This window comes from Ischnura elegans, chromosome X (genome assembly GCF_921293095.1).
Source record: "Ischnura elegans chromosome X, ioIscEleg1.1, whole genome shotgun sequence".
Taxonomy (NCBI): domain Eukaryota; kingdom Metazoa; phylum Arthropoda; class Insecta; order Odonata; family Coenagrionidae; genus Ischnura; species Ischnura elegans.
Genome location: NC_060259.1, coordinates 75433674 through 75455738, shown reverse-complemented (window position 1 = coordinate 75455738; position 22065 = coordinate 75433674). Strand labels below are relative to the sequence as shown.

At 37.6% G+C, this 22065-nt stretch overlaps 1 protein-coding gene across 1 annotated transcript in view; it reads left to right on the top strand.

The window, feature by feature from the left end:
- LOC124171043 (tyrosine-protein phosphatase 69D) overlaps positions 1-22065 on the top strand; it is a 54898-nt gene that overhangs the window by 4661 nt on the left and 28172 nt on the right. The window contains exons 3-14 of the mRNA XM_046550192.1: positions 5433-5587; positions 7176-7317; positions 10107-10255; positions 10952-11061; positions 13897-14077; positions 14387-14695; positions 14920-15041; positions 15974-16120; positions 17169-17347; positions 17441-17572; positions 18369-18853; positions 20334-20574. Coding sequence (XP_046406148.1) covers positions 5433-5587; positions 7176-7317; positions 10107-10255; positions 10952-11061; positions 13897-14077; positions 14387-14695; positions 14920-15041; positions 15974-16120; positions 17169-17347; positions 17441-17572; positions 18369-18853; positions 20334-20574 — 2352 coding nt within the window. The remainder of the gene's footprint in view (positions 1-5432; positions 5588-7175; positions 7318-10106; positions 10256-10951; positions 11062-13896; positions 14078-14386; positions 14696-14919; positions 15042-15973; positions 16121-17168; positions 17348-17440; positions 17573-18368; positions 18854-20333; positions 20575-22065) is intronic.

Below are 22065 nucleotides of genomic sequence, written 5' to 3'. Positions count from 1 at the left end.
AGACAGAAATCCATCGTAGCAGTGTAAAGGCCGAGATGGCATGCAATCATTTTTTCACGAGGTGGTGTGTCCCCTTAGGATATTTGAAAGAGATGTTAGTTGAATCAACTATATGCCCAAATTGTTTCCATAAAATTAAAATATTCCATTAATCAGCTAAATTCCTGTTTGAATCCTCTAAAGGATATCTCAATTACTCGCCAAAATCCTGGGTTTCCTGCTGCATAGGCAACCCAGTCAAACATTTCTGCAGTCATCGGTTTTTTCGTCCCCCCAGAAAAACGACAGATCGAGGTTCCACTGTATACCTCTTTATTTATACATTCATCAAGGTAAATAGAAGAAAAAAACATACGTTCAATATGCTTTGCGCAATTCTAGTATTCGAGGTATTCGAATATTCGAGCAATGATTTAATATTCGAATTCGATATTCAAGTTTAAGAAATCTGCTATTAGACCCATCTCTACTTTAAACTCTAAGTCAGTGATATGCCAAATTCATGATTTAAATTGACACATCAGCTTATAGTCAATATTTACCCATAAATTATTTCTTTTATAAATTAAGGCATTGAATGAAAGGAGACAGTAAAAACCTGCTGACTTTGATTGTAGGTGACTTGGTGATAAATTAGAGAACCTGGTTTAGTGATTGTGGGCTGTCTTCTGGTGAATGGACCAAGGTACAAATCTTTTGGGTGGAAGATATTTTTTGGAGATAACTAATCCTCTTCTTCATAACAAATCAAAACCTGAGATTTTCCCAGATTTTGCAATCTGATAAGCGTGCTAGGTTAGCCTAAGTGTGTAAACATCTGCAAATATTTAGGAGGATAGGGAGATCCAGAGGAGAACAAGTAAATCCGTGAGTGTTGCTTATACAGTGTCTGCAGTATATGGATACCCAGTACTTTTCAATACTTTCACTGTGTCATTACTGAAAGGATTGGCACATTCTCGGTGGCAACGGCGCATTGAAAATACCACAGTCTATGGAGAATTCATTAGCAATCTATGTCTACTGGGGTAGGGCATTTTGTATTGCCATTTTGTCATGATTTTACAAATAGTTGTATGTATATTGTTATGCAAGATAGCAAAAACTCATCTTGTTTTGGAAACAGCCTTTTAAAGAAGCACTAGACAATAAGCTGCCTGCGAAACCTATACACTTCAGTTTTTTTGACACCAAAGAAATATAAAAAGATCTGAAGGTTTTACTTAGATCAGTACAGACATCCCCCGAGTTACGAATTTCTCGACTTATGTAAATCCGTACATACGTAAGTGATAACCGTATTTCAAGTGATTGCGTTAATTTTCGAATACGAGCGCGATGAAGTAGATATTCGCTCGTATAACCAATGGCAGAAAAAATATCGAACAGTTATCAAGTTTAATACATGCTAAACAAAACAAAGTGACCCATTATTATCATTCCTCGAAGGAATTATCATTAATTTCTGTAGAAAAATCACTTATAAATCCCAAGTCACCAATCAATGTGAAAATTTGCATTTTTAGCAATGGAAGTGGTTGCACTCACTCCTGTACGATACAGCTTGTTACAACTCCGACTTTCAACTATTTAAAAATTGTATCCTTAAGTTTGGACATTTCCATCTGTGGATCATCATCACTGGTCAACAATCCTAGGATTGGTTTGACGCAGCTCTCCACTCAGTTCTCCTATCAGCTAATCTTTTCACACCTACGTAATTCTTCTCTTTCACATCTCTCTTTACTTGTTCCATATATTTTGTCCGAGGTCTTCCTTTTCCATTCTTGCCTTCCACTTGCCCTTCGACGATTGTCTTCAATAGGCCATCATGTCTCAAGATGTGGCCTATAAGGTTGTTCCGTCTTCTTATTAAGGTTTTCATGAGGCTTCTCTTCTCTCCTACCCTTCTTAGGACTTCCTCGTTACTAACTCGGTCAATCCATTTGATTTTCATCATTCTTCTGTAGCACCATCTGTGGAATTAAAAGAAAATGAAGTTCGAGCAGAAATCCTTATTGTGGAAAAGAATTGGTTAGTACCGACGTAAAGGCATTGAAATTTTGAGTGTTGGCAATGAGCACTGCGAAAAAGTGAAGAAAAAGTTGACACACGATATTAAATGTTGTTAACACATGTGCCAATGTAAATTAACCTTTTTGCGCCGAGCACCTTTGCGGGAAGTTGGTTTTGGCTCTACGAAGGGTTTGAGATTTTCTTTTTCGCCCCGTACGGAGTTTTTTTCGGCTCGGGACTGACCAGGTAGTCGCTTCCTCCCCTTAATGACCTTTCCTAGCGGGGTCCCTCGGCAACTGGGCAAATATAATCCTCGACCCTTTTCCCCGAAGGCAGTCCATCCCGGCGTACTTTTGCGGTCAGTTTATTGTTGCCAGTGCAATTTTAATTTTTTAAATTGTTACTGTTGCATTAAATGTCAGTTCATCAATGTATTCCTTTTATTTTGCAATGCCTGTAGAACTTTTAAACGAAGTTCTACGGTTATTTTTAGGGTTTTCAGCAAAACGGCACTATATTATAGCCAAATGACCTTTTCCGAGAAGAGTGAGGTTATCATCTTCCACGTACATATATCAGTATGAGAATACTTACACCAATGAGAGTACTTACAATATGAGAGTAATTTTAATATAGAGAGAAACCTGGGTAGAGCAGTTCTTATTCCTGCAATGGTATGGAATGCTTCTCACAACATGTGTCTACGTAAAACATTCCCTATTGGTACATTAAATTTACGAATTTTTAGGGTTTGCATTAATCAGTATTTATAGCGAAATTCGTTTATAATACCTTTGTATTTAAAGGTTGGTAAGAGGTTATTAAAAATAGCCGCTGTAATTTTGGCTCACGACAAAGAACTGAGGGAATGAAATTTTATTACATTACGAGGGCTTTTTTTCATAGAAGTTAAATCGGATATTCTATCGAATTTCACCGCAAATGTACACTTAGAATGTAGCTAACAGAGTAACGTATACTTTAAGATGTAAATCATTACAATATCTCTCCTATAAACTTGCTAGTAAGTTATAAAAATAACAATTAAACATCTAACCTTAGCGTCTCCAAAAATTGTACTAGGTGATGATAAACTCCGTTAATATGAACGCTAGAATTCCGTTTAAAATATGGAACCAATCAGCAGAACATACAAAATGTAATTACTCGCATTGATTTTCAAAAAATGCAACATTTACGTTTTTAGTTATTCCACCTTATAAACAAATAAGTGACCATGAGCACCTTCCTTGAGTGGGACACTGAGAGCCGGAATGGGCCGAGATAATCCCCACGCGGACAATAGGAAATGGTCGAACCTCTCACGCTGAGGGACCCTAATGGCGGTTGGGACCCACTTGGCATGCTTGACCGCGAAACCGTGAAAAAACGGCCTTTGGCCTTTTGCTTCGAAAAATTCCAGCCGTGTAAAGCCGGCCTTCCTTCTTTAGCATCAGAAAATTCAGGCCGTGAAATCACGCCCTGCGTAGGGAAGAGGTTAATACAGCGTTTTGAAAGCTTTTCCCCACTAACTTTGTTGCAAGTTAATGACGGAGTTGGCTGAATAAAAGCTCACTTTTAATTAGCTTCGTGCATTGGAAATACTCTTCGATGTTTCCAGTGAATTAAATATTCAAATGATGATATTTTCACGTCATTTTATTGAGATATGAGAGAATGAAAGTATGTTTATGTGTGTGAAAGATTGAGTGTATGTACGTGTGAATGTATCTAAGAATATAGTGATTTACTGGTATTTTTTGTGTGTTCCTCGACACCCCTCCTACGTGTATTAACTGTGACACCAGATTCATCAATCAACGTAATATATAAAAGACAGTAGATATAATGATTAAAGGTAACTAGGCAATGCAAACTATGGGCCCTTACATTGCAGTATAACATAATGAATCGATTTAATTATTCAGTTTAGTAATGTAGCGTTGGGATACCATACTTTCCCAAATCCACGCGATCGGTCAATTCGGGGAATAATAGTATGCATTTTCATTGGCAATGCTCGAGATGCAACTCTCAATAAATATTAATGTTTATTGATTTTGTATCTAATAACGTAAGAATACACAGAAGAGTTCATGAATATCACAGTGAATTGAATGAAGCTTCACCGAGAATTTACCGCGCATTTCTCCGCTAAGAATTCACCCCACCGATCGAAATCTCTGAAGCACTAATGCAGAATGTTCGACTTACGTAAATTTCGACTTACGCAGAGTCTGCCGGAACGCATCTCTTACGTAACTCGGGGGATGCCTGTATATGTTTCATCAATTAGATACCCATTTTCAAGATTCAGTTAAATAAAATTGAGATATTTCAACAGATTATTTGTAGTTTATCCACCCCTCAAAAATCTATTTAAAAAACAGAAATATAATTTTTTAAATTTGGATGCGATTTGTTGACTGCCAGTTTTTTTAACACCTGGGGTACAGACGACACAATGACTACTGGTCTGTAATTCCTGAAATCTCTTTTGTTGCCAGGGTCTACTTGACTTCATTGCTGGTATTTCTAATACTACTCCTTGATTTTATTTCACAACATGTGTAGTTGTATATTTCCATAAAATCTCTGTATGTGACTACTGATAAAACAATTTTATTGGGAATTTAGCCGTTTAAGATTTTGGGAAAGCTTTCTTTTAATAGATGAGTTTTTTATATTGATTTAGTTCACCTTAGTTTGCTTGTGGAGTAGGGTGGTTTCCTATTATTTGTTTATTGCCTAAATCGAAAGATTATTACTCCTGGAGTACGCATTTCACGCTTTTAGATTTTTAAATGACGATATCTATTTTTCGCAATCAAATGAAAAGTGAAAATTTTCAAGTGCGTGAAAACGCGACGGCTAAGTATGAATGCTGGGAAATCTCCGTGTGACGTCGTTCTGGTTCCCGCTGCCGCAAGGGAGGTGACCTTGGGGCGAGGCTTTGAGCGCTGATATGACGCAGGATGCTAGCAGGTAGCAGAGTACCCTGCTAGCTGGTAGCGCTTGGCTTAAATAAGGATTATTATTCCCCTATCAAACGAAGGAAACTTTCCGACTATAGGTAGTTTTAACGGGTGATTATTAAGACATGTTTCCCTGAGCTCTGTGCCTCATGCATGCATTGGTAATCTCAAACGATGTAAAACTCCTATCTACTCGTATAGAAACTCGGTCCCTGTGACGTCACGTGGAGTGGCATCGCATGGGTGCCAATCTGGCCTTTTACAAATGAGGTTAAAATTGACCTCTGACATTTGTCAAAACAGCGATTTCTAAAAGCAAATAATTTGTATATTATGAATACACTAATGGTGGGTAACGAATCGCAATCAATGCCTTTTGTTTTCTTTGATGAAGGAAACTACCCTATTAATAATTTCAACTAATTATGCAATTTTTTTCAGGTACATAATGAGCAATGAAACTATTGGAGATGTGGTGAAATCATCCCTCCATATTCTGTGTTTAGGGCTGGAAGATGCTGGAAATTATACCTGTCATGCCTCCGATAATACCTATTCTGAAAATGTGACTGAGGCTTTTCTAATTAATGTAGAAGGTAAGTACTTAATTCCATTTTCCTTTCCAGTAGACCTTAATTTTTTGGGTGATTATTCATCCAGTGAGATTCATTTTCGCTTTTCTTTTGTGAAGGGGAATTTTGATTAGATTCACTGCCAGAAATAATTTGGTTTTGAATTCTGGAAACTACAACATTCGACCTCTTCTCCTCGTAATAATTCAGAATGGCTCAAACTCTTTCTGCCACTGCCTCCAGGTGTGAAGCTTTCACTCCTGGGCTATGATATAAATTATATTAGAGTAGTTCTAGGACACGGGGGGGGTTTCCGGAACCCCTCCCATGAGCCTTTAACCCTTTCACTGCTGTGGACGTACCTAGTACGTCCGCACGGCAGACTGCTGTGAATGTACTTTTTCATCCTCCCTGCCATGCACTTTTGCAAAAGCACTTTGAAGGGTCCTTAATCCTGGACCCTTTCCTCGACGAGCTCACCCATGCAGGGCCATCTCATCGGCCCTACCAGCGGTGGCCTCCCTTCCGAAAAGTGACCCCTCTGACTGCAATTTGAACATCAATCAATCAATCTGATCATCAAAAAATGATTGTTTTCATTGCACTCCTGCCAATCAAGCAATCAAGTGCGTCTTTGAACCGTGTTTCTGCGATGAAAAATAACGATTTTGTTAACTTTGCTAAAATGGCCATTTTCCGGTGGACCGCAGCCACGTTTTTAGCAAAGTTAACAAAATCGCTGGTAGGGTCGATGAGACGGTCCTGTGTGTGTGAGCCCGCCGAGGATAGGGTCCCGGATTAGCGACCCTTTGGAGGGTGTACCACGCCAATTATTGAAGTACCTGCTCCATGGGCCCACGAAATGCATTTTAACCTTTTCGCTGCATGTGAGAAGGTTTTCGGAGATTGAATAGCAGCAAAAGTGTTAAAAGAGGTGCCTAAAACAAGTAAGATGGCTTCAATGAATAAAAAATACTCTATTTTAGCAAAGTCTCGTGCAAAATTACATTTTTTGAGTCCTAAAAATAGCGTTTTCAACTTCAAAAATCCCTAAACCCCCTTTAACCCTGGAGTGTTTTCCATACATCCGGGGAGGACCCTGCAATCTTCAGTAAACCCCCTATTTCAAAATCCTGCCTGCCTGGACATATGGTTGACTTTTATAGAACAAATCATCCAATATTGACAACAATAAGGGCACTGAAACAACATACATGCATATTAAAGTCTGACCTCTTCTGATTGTATAAAGTCAAAGATTTCTTCTTTTTGTACTGTGTTCATGTATTGTGGTGTTTGTGACATATATTTTGTTTTTTAACATTCCTCTTATTTGCTTAAGCTTTTCCATGATAGACTTGACCCTCGCATATATCATTAAATCATCAATATGGTTCCAAATGTCGGAAATGAGTGCTGCGAAGAATTATATCAATATTGAAAATTAAGTAAATGCATGTGATACTTATGAATGACCTTCTGCTGGAACTTAAAACTATCTTTCAGTTGTATAGGATTTGGATTAATTTTAATTATTCTTTCCTGATTTTCCATCTTTATTTGATGCATATAGCTCACATTAGTACTGTGTTTGACTTTTTGTATTTTTCAGTTTTTGCAGAAGTTTTGGAAACTAAAGGTGCTAGAGAATTGGAGGATAAAGAGGTTATTCTTTCTTGCTTATTGAAAGGATATCCACTCTCTCTCTTTTACTGGCAGAAGGGCGATGATGACTCCACAATTGAAACATACAAGTGAGTATATACATTTCCGTTAGTAAAGAATCGACTTTCCTCTTATTTTTCCTGTTGACTCAATTCATCTGACCTCTGTGGTACATCATTATGAGTAACTCTTCTGTAGCAGTGATGACATCGTATCAAATTTAATTTTTATTCCCCGAGTTTTTAGGGATTCATTTTTTTCTATTTTTCTACTATCGTCCATCTGATGAAGACATGGTCAGTGGAACAACTGCCAATTTCGCTCCCTTTTTATTTCCCTGGTTTTGCCTCCTGAAAACTTATTCCATGTATTACCGTATGTGTCTGAATATGGTCCCCCCTTTTTTTCCAAAATTGCTTGTGGCAAAAGTAATGGGGGGACTATATTCAAATGCATTTTTTTTACTTTTACCGAAACTGAAGCTTCAAAATAAGGGGGGAGGGACTATATTCGGAGAAATACGATACTTAGTAGGTATAATTATTGCATGAAATAATTTTAGGAATGCAGATTATGGGATATTTAGAATGACCAACACAAAAATAGAGGTGATGCACATGGCTAATTATTTAATAAGTCAGCTCAATAGAAAGAACATAGGTGAAGTGGAAGAGAGGAAGTGGAAGTTTGTGTACATAGAGTACCAATATCTCGATAGTATTGTAATCAATTCCAATTCGATTGTATCATCTACTGCGATAGATCGCAATCTGTCGCTGATTAAGGATCAAGTCGGCCCAAAATACAATTATGACACATTTTGTACAATAATTAGTTAGATAGAAACTGAGAAACACAACAAAAATTAAGTATGAGTTGGGAAAAATCTTCTCGGGATTGCGCGCGGGTTAGATTATTTAAGAGCGCCGACGTTTCGGGTATCGACTCGCTACCCATTCTCACGGCTACTGATAGAAAATTCGAAAAGACCGTTGAAGCCCAGCGTTAGGAGGAGCCAGATTGGTCGAGATCCGATTGTTGTCGCGGAAGACCGTGGACCAGCGTAGACTTAGCTCTGGCAAGCATAACTCTTTTAAGGGTTCTATTCCAAGAGCTGCTGATCGAAAATCCGGTGTCTCTGTTTACTTTCTTATTTTCAACTATAATTTCAATCGCCTCTTTGGTTAAACGATCCCAGAAATGATCCGATCGCCATAAAACTCTGGTGTCATCCCACCGTATTTTGTGGTCCTCATCCAAGCTATGCTCGACTATGGCTGATTTTTCCGGTTGACCAAGTTGGAAATGCCTTTGATGTTCTTTGAGACGAGTAGATATTGTTCGCCCAGTCTCACCCACGTAGACATTACCACACTCATAGGGGATTTTATAAACTCCAGGAGTCATAAGGCCAATTGGATCTTTTACACAGACGAGGCGATCTCTTAAACTCGTCATAGGGCGATGGATGGTTTCGATATTATACCTCCTCAAAACCCTAGAAATCTTGCCCGAAATAGTGGAAATATAGGGTAAAAAGGCCCTGGCTGTTGGTTTAGGTTGGTCTTCCTTCATAACCGAGCTCTTTGCAGTTGCGGAGGATTTTCTGAAGGCCAAAGTGATCTGCCGCTCTCCGTACCCATTCTGGCGGAAGGTATTCTTAAGATAGTCCAATTCCAATCTCAGATCTCGACCAATCCGGCTCCTCCTAACGCTGGGCTTCAACGGTCTTTTCGAATTTTCTATCAGTAGCCGTGAGAATGGGTAGCGAGTCGGTACCCAAAACGTCGGCGCTCTTAAATAATCTAACCCGCGCGCAATCCCGAGAAGATTTTTCTAAAGTTATTCACCGGGAAAGTGTAAAATCATATATAAAGTATGAATTGGTTCCAAATTAAATGAGAAGGTGTAGGATTGTAAGAATTGGTTCTATTGAAGAATAGGCTATAGGCTTCTAGTTTTAAATTCTTATTGGAATATCCTTTAAATATTGTAGTTTCCACATTGTTAAAAACTTTCACTTGAAATGCTGTTTATGAAGTGGAAATGTGTTAGTTTAGAACAAATAAATGAGAAGGTCGATTATAACAGGACCTTCTGTTTATCTTTTATGTGTACCTTGCCTGTGGAGTTAGTATGCATTTGAGCTTTAATTTTCGCAAAATTAGTGTTTTATGTTATGGGACATACATGTCCCTATTAGGGAGCGAGAATAGACATTATTTCACATCCCAGACTGTATCTCAGAAAATATTAGAGATATCGTTTTCATATAAATGTTGTTCAAATCTATGGATTAATATTAGCCTAGTAACTTATTTTGTTATGCAATCTAAAGGCTGCAATCTTTATGGACCTCAAAAGGTTAATGAGTTTAATGTAAAAATAGCTGCTTATGTGTATTTCTGTATTTACGGAATACAATCCAGATATTATTTTCCTTTTTGCCTATTTATTGTTGAAGTCAATGGTGGAGTTTTTTATTCGAGGGATCCTAATCCGTACGCGTTCTGCATAGACGATAGTTCAAATTCATTTGTTTAGTCTATTTAGAAGAGGTGTTACACCAAGCTCCCCTCCATAACCTTTGTCCTGAGCAGTCTTATGCGGATGCTAGGATGCTCTTCGCCCTTCCTGTCTTTTTGCTGTGAAACTTCAGTGGTTGGTCACCTACATGCTGGCTGCCAAAACATAAATGTGACTTTAATATTACTTTAAAAACATTTTTTCTACCATATGTCTATTAGATTACCTCCCCAAGGATTTATTTGACAAAAGCAGAAGCTTTTTTATAATTCTATGAAACCCTCATATTTATAATTATTATTATTAATAATGTGCTTACATTTATTCCCTTAACTTTATTCTACTATTCCAGGAATTTAATGGAAATAGAAACCAAAAACCAAACTTTAGTTGAGATGAAATTAAAAATAAACACATCTGTGAAAAGTAATGGTACATATTACTGCAAAGCCATGGGTCCTCAAGGAGAAGTCAGCGGATCAGTTCCTCTTTTTGTTCGGCGTAAGTACTATGCTTGGTTTAAATGACTTTGTACCTTGATTCTTGCTCTTCTTTTTCCAGCCTTTATATCAACTCACCAACCTGTCTGTTTGTCTGTTTGTTTGTCTGTTTGTCTGGTACAAATCTTGTAACTCAAATTTGACTCACTTCCTGTGAAGCAAAAACGCTGAAATTTTGCACACTTCTTAATTTCCGATGACAATACATGAAAATATAACTTTTTCTCTCCAACCCCCCTTTTACCACCCCCCAGTCAACCTATAGCCCCCCAAAACATGTTTTTGATCTAAGAAGTTCCAAATGGTCGATTTTCTTGTTTTGCGACCACAGTAAAAGTTATCCACTTTAGGCATATCCACATAGTAGGCATTTAAAAGCATAGGGGTGGCATTTTGAAACATAGGGGGCTTACCATTCACTGAAAATTTAATAAATATAGTGACTTTTTTAATACGTCACTTTTGGTTTTTCGGGGTCACTGAGTTTTTTTGCTTTGTGTCATATATAAACGTTGCTCATCCCCTGTAATCTAAATATAAAGGCTGGTTTTAAAAAAAAATTTTTTTATAAGAGCTTATTATGTGTGCATTGATAGAATTGTGCATGCAAGTCTCCATTGTGGGAGTGGGAGGGCCAATAAACCTCAGCCAATGACAGTGACATGTGATTCTTTACATTTTTACTCTTCTTTTTTAGATAAACCTCAAGCCGTGATTGATTTCGTAAAAGCAGTTGGTTCAACGAAGATGTATGTGAATTGGACGGTAAATTCTGGTAACGAACCCATCCTCAACTATCTAATCTGGGTTAGTATCTAAAAATCAATCAAATTTCCCTTTCATTATGGATTAGTTTTTGGTCATCCCCTATTTTATTCAGTGTTCAAAAGTGTAAATGTTGGTAAGAAGTAATATACTGTCCATGGGCCCTTGAGATTCATATTTATTTGTAAATATTCAGAAAGGGGAAATTTGTGTGATTTATTTTTGTATTTCTGCTTCCAGTCTGCAGTGGTGAGAAAAAGTCCTCGCTTGTAAAATTGAAGGTTTCAGGTTCGAGTCCTGTCTGAGTAGGTTAATTCTTTCCAGGGCATATTTTTTATGATTGTACATTGTTAAATTTTTCAATCCCTTGATTTAAAGGCCATCATGTGCTGTTTTTAGGGATCCTTGAGATACATAAAATAAAAAAGTAAGTCAGGAATATTTGAAATTTATTTACGAGAAATCCTAATTTTATCATTGATATTAGCAGTGGTGGCAACTGCATGAAATGATGTAATGAAATAGGAAGGCAAATTTCAATGGCTATAAGTTTAGTATTGAACTGAATTAGCTCTATTTGGTCAAGTTAACTATTTAGTGCCAATATTGAACACAAATTTTCATTATTTACTAAATATAGAGTGGAATTAATTTTATGAGGTACATTTGCAAGTACCCTAAATTCCCAATTATAGAGTGCACTCATGCATAATGCTTAAGCCAACATTTGGCTTTCATCCATGGCTCCAAAATTTCAAATATAACGTGCACTCATGTATTACCCTCTGGACACTACCAGAACCTTGACTGAAGAAGTTCATATTCCCAGAACAATGAAAATGTGCATTTTTTCATTTAGGTAGAGGAAAATTCAAAGGAATTGCGTACGGGAATGCTTAAAGATATTTCTATTTCCGTTTACCTTCGTAATTATGTGCATAAATTAACTTTGAGAAAAAACTGGGTATAGTGCATGATATTTAGTATTTGGTACTTTATTATTTAGGATACTTATGGGTATCTCAGCCCTGTAGATTGGCCAAATTTTCTTCACATTTTCTCAGTAGACTGTATTTAGATGATTTCATTATTGTATTTAATCTAAACATAATTTCTTTTGGCATTGGATGAGGGTGGAGATGAAAATTCTTTTTGAATCGGTGCAGTCTTGTGGATATCAACTACTAGTGTGTATGTTGAGTTTGGATCTTTACTGCAGTCTGAGAGAAATTGATTCAAATACTCTCTGGCTGGATTTGCCAAACTGCGCACCTTGCCTTTAATGGTACAAAAGAATGTAATGGCACCATCTAGGCAAATGGTAATGAAAGCAGTCTTTTTTTTTTACTTCAGACAAACTGAGCTGAGGAGTTTCAGCTACAGCAAAATCCTGATTATCCGGGCTAACACTGGGTAGAGGGGGCACAAATAATTGGAAGACATGAATAACCCAAACTTTCACCTCATTTTCTTGTAAATTTCATAATTTAAGTAAATCAAACATTCTATTATTATTTATGCACATTGTCTGTGATTTTAGATTTCTTTCCGGAATCATTGAGAGCTTTCTTTTCTCAATTGCGATCTTTTTAGCGGCGATAGCGCAATTGTACTCATTTTTGTACTGCTCCATATAGTACCTGGTGTCTGCAAACCATGCATGCGTGGCTGCGAGATCACGGATTCAGAAAAGTGGTTTGCGTGAATGCTTCAAAACCACTGCACAAAGTCGGAAACTACACTGTCAGGTACCACGCCGTGTAGTTGCATCTCGCGCAAATTGCCTGGGATGCAACCAACCCGGGATGATACAACTGCTGTGGGATGCGAGTGTGTGAGGGTGATTGCTTGCCGCTGTGCTTGGAAAAAAGGAACACAAAACTCCCATGGAGGTAACTGACTCACGATCACGCCATTGCGCAGCAGCGGTTATAAGAATCGAGGGCTTACAGCAAACTGTCTACGCAGGCGAGTACCTGGCCGGGACTGGAGCTGTCTCTACTTCCACTTTCCTGGCTACCTTCACTTCTACTATTCCCTTCCTCTCCAGTTTGACCTTGGCTAGTCACGGTGTTAACATGTCCGAGTGCAATGAAATCTCCAGTTTCCTTGGGCCGCATTAAACAGCATGTAAGGCCACCGCAATAATTGCACATTTGCGCTATGAAATATACATTAATAGGTTGTAGATAACATTTTTCTTAACTTACAATTGGTAACCATTGAAGAATCTTCTATCAAAATTTTTTTCCCCGCCGCTGACTGTCATTTGCAATGCTAGAGTTCACGTCCAAGCAGGGGCGGATCCAGGATTTTTTCCTGGGAGGGGCACAAGCAAGGCCGTATCCAGGATTTTGTTCAGGGGGGGGGGGGGGGCACAAGGATACCTTGTCATACAAAACGAACGAAATGATAATGGGACCATATTAAAAATCTAGCATATTCTTAAGGGTCTGGGGGGGGGGGGGGGGGCACGTGCCCCCAAGCCCCCCCACTCCCCTGGATCCACCTATGCGTCCAAGTAACCTTGGAACATTCCTTGTCAACTAGTAAATGAAATATGTACTGTCATTTTATGAAGGGAATTCCAATGGAAATAGTAAGCAGGTGTTGTGTTACATTAAAATGCAAATATCATGGTGCTTTTTCGTCCAATTTAATTTTCTATGAAGATCGAGGAAAGCATCAAAGGTTGTGAACTCGTGCGCAGATAATCCACAACACGGATAAACTGCAGCCGGATAATCAGGAGTGTGCTGTACTTCCAAAGCCTTCTCATTTTGAGAAAATCATCATTGCATAATATCCAAAGATATTCGCCATTATTCTTGCTGTAGTTGGGGCAATTGGCTGACATTTATTTCTTAATTTTTGCAGTACATGACAAATGAATCAGCACAATGGACATTATTTAATGAGAAAATTTTAGGAGACAACACCAGTGCCATTATTACTGGACTGAAACCTAATCATTCATATGATGTGAAGCTACAAGCCCGCAATGTAATTGGGGATGGAGAATCAAAGTATGGCAGATGGGTCAGGACGTTAGAAAAAGGTAATGGATCCCCTTTGGGTGTTAAGATTATGTTTGACAGAGTATTTCAAGTACACACACATCTAATGGTGAACAGTGGAGTCATTGGATGAACAGACAGTGGATGAAGTATGAATGGATTTAAATTTGTAATAAAATAAAACCGTGGAAAGAGTAAGTCATTAATTAATACTCTGTCAAATCATTTTATTTATTTTATATCTATACTTCCTTCTTCTGTGTCAAAATATTAAACTCAATAAAATGATTTTGTGACCATAACAATTCTTCAATTTTTAAAATCTACTTTCTGTACTCTTTTTATTGCAGATCCTGAGTTTGTTCCTTATATTGAAGTGAAAGGTGTCTCTCGTAGTTCAGTGACAGTTGGCTGGTCAGCCCCACCTCCTGAAATTGTAGATCTTGTGCATTACTATGAGCTAAAATTGCAGGACAATAATACTGAGGAAGAAGCTGACTATCCCACATCTGACTCGCCTGTAGATTCCAAGCCATCATACTCATTTGAAAATTTGTCACCAGCCACTACATATTACTTCAAGGTTAGGGCTTGCAGTGAATATGGCCGGCATTGTTGGAATTGGACAAAGGGAGTAAATGGAACAACGATGGATGGAGGTAATTCACAAGTTTGGCTTTATCAGGTATTTAAGGTCATATTGTTCCCATTCAGTCTTTTAGGAAGAGTAATTGTTATATAGGAAGTTCATAAGAAGTCTGTTTTATTGACATTTCTTTGTAAAAGTTCTGAGTTAAATTTTGTGAGAAATTTTTCTCCAATTGTTTACCCTTCCTGTATTTGTTTTTCATGAGCTAAAGTGGGTTATTTTTAATGATTCCAGAGCCTGGACCTCCAAAAAATGTTAATGTTTCCTGTAAGTTTGACAGTATAAGTCGGAAAAGTATTGTCTACGTATCATGGGAACCACCTACTCAGATGAATGGAAAAATTATGCACTACAGGGTGAGTTTGTATGAAATGCTATTTTGCATAAATGCATTTGAAATGTTATGCAGATAATCTATGGTTTCATTAGCACAACTTCTGGGCACCTAAATGTGCAACAAATGATGGCTCAGTGGAGGCCACAGTAGGATAATTACAGTGAATGATTAGTGTAGATGGCCTCCAAAAGATAAATCAATGAATTTTGGCTCGAATCGTCCTTTGGAGTTATTGAGACACTTTAAATACTAAGCTCATTTGTGTAGTGTTTCAGAAGTTGTGCTCAAAAATGTGATTTTGAAACTGAATAAGATGAAGTTTTTTGGGACAAAGCCATAAAAAAATTTCTTTTTAAGATTGGGAAAAATGGGTCTAAATTTCAGTGAGTGTGTATGATGTTGTCTGAAATTCTTCGTGCTTGTTTCAAATTCTATTTCTTAGCCTCAAAATATGTAATCCCCCTTGTAACCTATGGGCTACCTTAACTAAATTGATTGTCATACAATCGGGACATTTTTACCGACAAAATTATATGAAAATTAACGAGTATCATTATAAATCATTGTCTGATATTGTTCTAATATACAAGAGTATGTATTCTCATAAGCAAGAATAACATTCTGGTAAAAAGGCGATTTCTAAATAGCTGCACAATGCATAAATGGAAGCTGGTTGTTGGAGAGAAATTGCAGTTGGGCATATTGCTTTACGAAAAATGTTACCAACTTTTGTGCATAATGACTGGAAAAAACCTGCGTACATTTTCTGATGCTTGTAAAATATGGAGTGACTGAAGTTTTATACTTTCTCTCTTCTAAATCATTTATTTGTGATTAGAAATTTGTCATCTTATTTGCATGTTTGTACTAATACAATTCAGAAATTTCTACCCGTTTTCAAATTTCAGCCATTAGCATTGAATTGGATTTTCATATTTTTTTTCTTTCTAGGTTATTCTGGAAGGTGATTCTATCTACAAAAACGAGAAAGGAGATTGGGGGAGATTAACTTTACCAATCAAGTCAAAAAGTGTGGATGAGAAATACCGTAGCATCCTGTTTGATGACATTCCTCCAAATACCAATTACACGGTTAAGGTAAGCTTTACATAAGCATTCCCATAAATTAATCTTTGATTAACTGATCGAATTACTAATTCAGTGATTAACCTAAGGAAAATAGTGATGTTCAAATTTTTTTTCAAATGACTGCTCCTTGCACCAGAAATTTGCAGTCATTTCGACTTGAGTTCAGATTTTATAAAGCAAAATCTCCTGTATTCTCATTATTGGAGTCTTTCGTTTTGTGATTCTTCAAACTTTTTTAAGGTGTTTTTATTTGGTTTTAAGGATTTTGAAATGGCAAATTTGTTCCTTTTTAAAAACTAATTGTATAAAGAATTCCTTAGTAGTCATTTATATTGCAGATGCGACGTGTAAACATGAAATGTCATGCTTTTTTTCTGATTCACCTTTTAATTTTTATAGAAATTCTATTTTGGAGTGAATATGGTATTTAATGATTTTGATTGCCAGTACAGCCCTATAGTCTTTTAGTACGATGGATTCCTGGGGGTGAGAGAACTAGGTTTCCCATTGTTTTATATTTGGGTACATTATCACTTGCTATTTTTAACTCTAGATGATTCTTGTAGATTCCCAATCCTGCTTCACAACCATCAGTTGCTTTGAAAAATTCTTTAATATGGTGAACTAAGCTATGAGATAAGATTTCTTGGTCGTATGTCATCATTCAGGTTAACGTGTATAGTTACTCATTTTTAGCAAAAATCTCGGAATATTCAAACTGCCTCTTATTAGGGCAAAATATCAGCTTTTTTTGATCCATCAAAATTGTATCTGGTGTTACGGGTAGAATATATGGTTGCTTTTTGGGTATCAGCTGATTATCATCACCAGGAATGTAAGCATGGCTAAGTATTAATGGATTACTACAGCTGAGCATTGCATGAGTTTACTTTGAATACAAGATGAAATTTCAAGTGAATCAATATGTATATGCTAGTTGATGTGAAACTCTTAAAAAAATATAGGAAAATATCTACAAATATGAAGAAAGTCTAGCCTAGTAAAGGTACTGCTAAGGATTAAACAAAGGCCTGAAGTAAGTTGGTTTTTGTTACAGGTATCAGGTTTCACTCGTAGCAGAACCCCTGGGCCTGAGGTGAACAAAACATGTAGTATGCCTCCTACAACACCAGATAAGCTGAAAGATATCAGATGGAAAAAGATTGAAGAGCAAGGGCTTATTAAATTATTTTTACCTCGAGTCTCGGAAAGAAATGGCCCTATTTGTTGCTATAGGTTGGTATTTATCAGGATTATTTGTAGTTAGTATGTACATAGTTATTTCATGATTACAGTTATTTCAGGCATTAATTTATTTTTCCTTTTTAGAATAATTCTCATCAAGTTGGAACCTCAACAAACCACTACGTTCCTCCCAGCCCCACAAGATGTGCTGATTACAACATATGATGATGTCCATAACAAGAAAGGAGGTGCATATGTTGCAGAAATGTTTGAGAGGTGAGCTATATTTTATTGAGGCTATTCAGTAATCTCAGGGAATGATCATAATATTCTGGTGCTTACTCCCTCGAGGACATTTTAGAAAAAATAAAAGAATATCTGTATTCAGTCTTTTATACTCACAGAAAGAATACCTTTACCTATAAATTGGGGGTCAGCACCAAATTAACTTATGGTGTTACCCTGATTAGTGGTTGGTGGCATCGCTAAATACATAGTTTTATTACCTGTGGAAGTCCTTTTCTCTTGCTTATCGTTCTGGCTAAAGGAATTAGGAGTGGAAAGTGATTCAATTATATCAGAGAATCAACATCAAACATGTAAAACATCAAGGTCTCCATACTTTTTGCTGGGGCTCCCTTTTGGCTACATAATTTGATCAATATTGTAAGGCAAGGGTTCCCAATATATGTTACATCAGTGGTGCAGCGAGGGGGGTGTTTTGGGGGATAAAACCCCCCCCCAGGGCTCACAGAAATTTTTAGTTAAATCTATTTTACTTAATTGGATTAATATTGCTTATAGAATTGTGTGATTATTAACAAAAATATCCCTCAGAAGGCCGTAAAACTCAAAGTTTTGAACCATTTATCTTAACTTTTTTTCTTGCGGAGGGCCCCCGCACCTACTGCTTACCTTGGAGGGTATACCACACCCCAGGCACCCCAGTATTAGTTGCGCCTGAAACCCCCCCTAGCCTTAATTTCTAGCTGCGCCCCTGTATTACTTTGCTTTAGCGTGGTGATGTAATTGTGCTAAATTTTTTTTTACCAAACTTCCTCTTTATTTTCAGTGATAAGCTTGCGAGTGAAATTTTCCTTGGTGATGGTATCACATCAAACGTGGAGACAAGTCAGTGCCGAGCTTGTTTGGCTACACAGCCTCCTCCTGAGGAAGCGACCACTAGCTTTGCGCCCCTCCCAACCCATCCACCCACAACTGCGTACGTCTCTTCGAATGCTCCCACGACCACCCCTTCAACCCCTCCCACGTCTGCACCCAAAACACAGCATCCCATCACTCAAACCACCACGCCTGCACCAGCGACAACCTTTGAAGTTATCAAGACTGAAACGAATCCACCTAGTACTGCCGAACCTCCAGCTGCCTTCCTTTCGGAGACTGTAACCACCGCTGGACCTCCTTTGAGTTCCTCAGTGGATTCGATAATTTCAAGAGTGCTGAGAGAACTCAGATCAAGCAGGCCTTACATGACAAGGGTACAAGATGGGCAGCTGGATCTGAAAAGTAATTACACAGGATTTGTTGAAATCACAGGTATGTTTAATGCCCTGCCGTTTTGCATAATTGGTGCCTCTTCTTGCATTGATTTGATTCCAAAAGGAATTTAAAATAGGGATGGACGGATCCAGGATTTTTTTCGTATCCTGATTCGGATCGGATCAGATCCTTGATTTTCGGGGCCGCATCTTTCGGGTTGGATATTTTCGGATCCAAATGCATTTTCAAATTCCTGACGCTGAGGTTCCCCTGATGATTGTTCAATCTTTTGGGAAGAGTCGCCCTTTGTGCCATTCGTATTTTGCCTTTTTTATTTTCCACGGCTGAAATTCTCCTATGTAACCTCTGCGAGAGCTTTCAAGCAAAACGGTTCATGAGTAGGACAAGAATCGCATGCGACGGCGCATTCGAAAATAGAATCGGAACTCTTTCCACCCTTATTGTTAACGCCCCAAGTTTTGGGGCGTTGCATTCACTGAAGCTATTATTTAGAATTTCGGATCCAGATCCAATGTCTTCCGCAAGTTTGGATCCGATGTATTTGATGAAGGGCAATATCCGCGGATATTTGGATCTGAGGTATCCGATCCAACCATCCCTAATTTAAAATACATCTTTTTTTCATCCTAAATGTAGCTCCTGCTTAAATTAAGTTCAGTATGAGTTTCAAATGTTACTTTCTTCTATTTCATTGGGCCATGTATTTTAATCAGTCTTGCTTAGTGTGGAATAAATGTTGCAGGAATTTTCCTGTGCATGTATTTCTTGCAATCCTGAATTGCTTGATGGGAAGCTACTTCTTTACTGAGGTTGAAGTCTTTTATGTGACCAAGTTGAGCACCCCCCTTGCGTTATAAACGTGTCATGCTTCACCTTACAGTTCATCTACTTAAAAAAAACCAAGAGCCTTGCAATTCCCTCTCCTGTTTTTATTATGTAAATTCTTCGAACATTGTTTATTAACTGTTCTCAAATTTCTTGGCCAAAACTTATTTTCTTATCTAGATATAACATTCTTAATAATCCAGAAATAAAGTTTTGTGGAAACTCATAAATTAATTTAAAAAATATTTATGCCCTTACATTTTTCTCCCATTCTTGTTTTCCTGCTCTCCCCATTAGAAATACATGAGGTAGGCTTTTTATAATAGTCTTTGGATGTGCTAATTACTCCAGGCCATGCTAATATGATGTATTGCTTCAATGTTAAACTATCATGACCGCCAGAATTTGTCATTCATATTATAAAAAAATGTTCTTTTGATGAAGTTCATGCAGGAGTGAACTGCCATTGCTCAGACTTTACCCCTGCCATATTGGTTAAATAAAATATAAATTAATGTCATGTAAATATGAGATATTATTTCAACAAATATTTAAACATTTTAATGCACACATGTAAATCAAAAGAAAAATGAAAAAACTACATATGTTAGGGTATTTACATAGTTTGAGGTGAATGTATTACTCACCTACTTTCATTGCTACTATTTACTCTCTTACAATTATTTTTCAGTTCTTGGGCCTAACAACAGTGTCTATACAGCGTACAGCGATTATTTTCCTCAATTGAATCCGGGTCCTCAGGTGATAATAGCCGAGTCATCATCTCAACTGGTTTCCATCATCTTGCAAGTGTTGTGTGCCATAATTTTTGTGGTGCTTATTCTTCTCCTAGCCATTTGTTTACTTCAGCGATATACGAAGCAAGTGGCGGAGGCTCAGGGAGTGGAGATGACTCTAAGAAATTCATTCAGGTGAGTGTGTGGTAATCCTGTAGATTTCTATTGCAGTTTTGAGTGGGCTTGGTCAAAGGCAGCCTGCAGATGTTGGGTCTGTTTAGATAATTAAAGATTGTGGGGTTCATCACTTGTATGAGATGCAGTACTCTCCCGAATATCCGGGCTAATGATGGGGAGAGATGGCACGATTAATCTGAAAACACGAATAACCCAAACTTTCACTTACAAGGGGAGACCACGTACCTTGCTCCGCCTTTTTCAATGCCGTATTTTTTATGGCATTCGGAATGGCGAACACATCTCTGAACTGATTGTGGTTCCATTGAATGGGCCATGGTTTGGCTGTAATTAATTAATTTTTGAGCGGTATTTTTAACAAGCATTATATAATTCCAAAATAGAGCCATCCCTCCATCACGGTCAGTTGGTCTGGAGGTGAGCGGGTCCGGCTCTCTACCGGGGGGCTCGGGTTCGATACTTTGTTACGGCAGTATATTTTATAGTTTTCATTTTGATCATTCGGCGACAAGTTTTTCACTAATGTTAATTGCTGCAAACATAGGCATGGGAAAAATTTTTTATCATCGCAGGTATTTAAGCAGTGTCATTTCGAGCGCGGCCTGCTCCCGTGAATGCAGCTAGCACACGATTGCTTCCATTTTACGAAGGGGATTCTAACGGAAATAATAATCCTGATGTATCCTAGCATTAATGCAGAAATTCCAATGATTTTGCTTTCGATTTTATTTTTTTTTATAAAGATCGTGGATAAAATTGAGCGAGAGTAAAAATCATGCACGGATAATCCAAAACCCGGATTAACCGCAGCCGGATAATTGGGAGTCAGCTGTATATGTCACATTGAGGGTAAGGTGAAATTCATATCATTGTTTTAATGGCCTGCTTCTGAAGGGAGAAAGGCTGTGGGAGCTACAGTTACCCCTGAAAAAGATCAGGTATTTACATGATATTGGATTTATTAAAGAAAAAAGTGAGGGTGTATGGTACTTTTATCAGAATTCAGGTCTATTTGCAGTTGTATAAGGAGCAGTAAATGTGATTAGTAGTTGTATCATATGTATGAAAAAGAAAACATGGCTAAAATGAACAGCAGTGAGATCAAATTATGACCATTCAAAATCTGTGACAAATTACCACATAATATCAAATGTCTTCCTCCTGTACCATTTAAGAATGCTCCGAAGAAGTATTTAATGAGCAACAGGTACTAGCCTGAAGGATTTCATGTTGGGCTGTCACTAATTTTTGTCCATCTGCTACTAAAATTTTGTAACTATTCCTATACCTAATTTATTGTAACTATTATTTTTTAATGAATTGGATGGATGAGGCAGATACTTTGTGGAGATCCATTATGAGATATGAAGTAAAACACTTAGCACTTTCCACATTAAAATTTATTAAACTACAGGCGACATGTTTCACTGCACTGCGGCATTATCAAGACTTGTCTTTGACTTTGAGTCTTGATAATGCTGCAGTGCA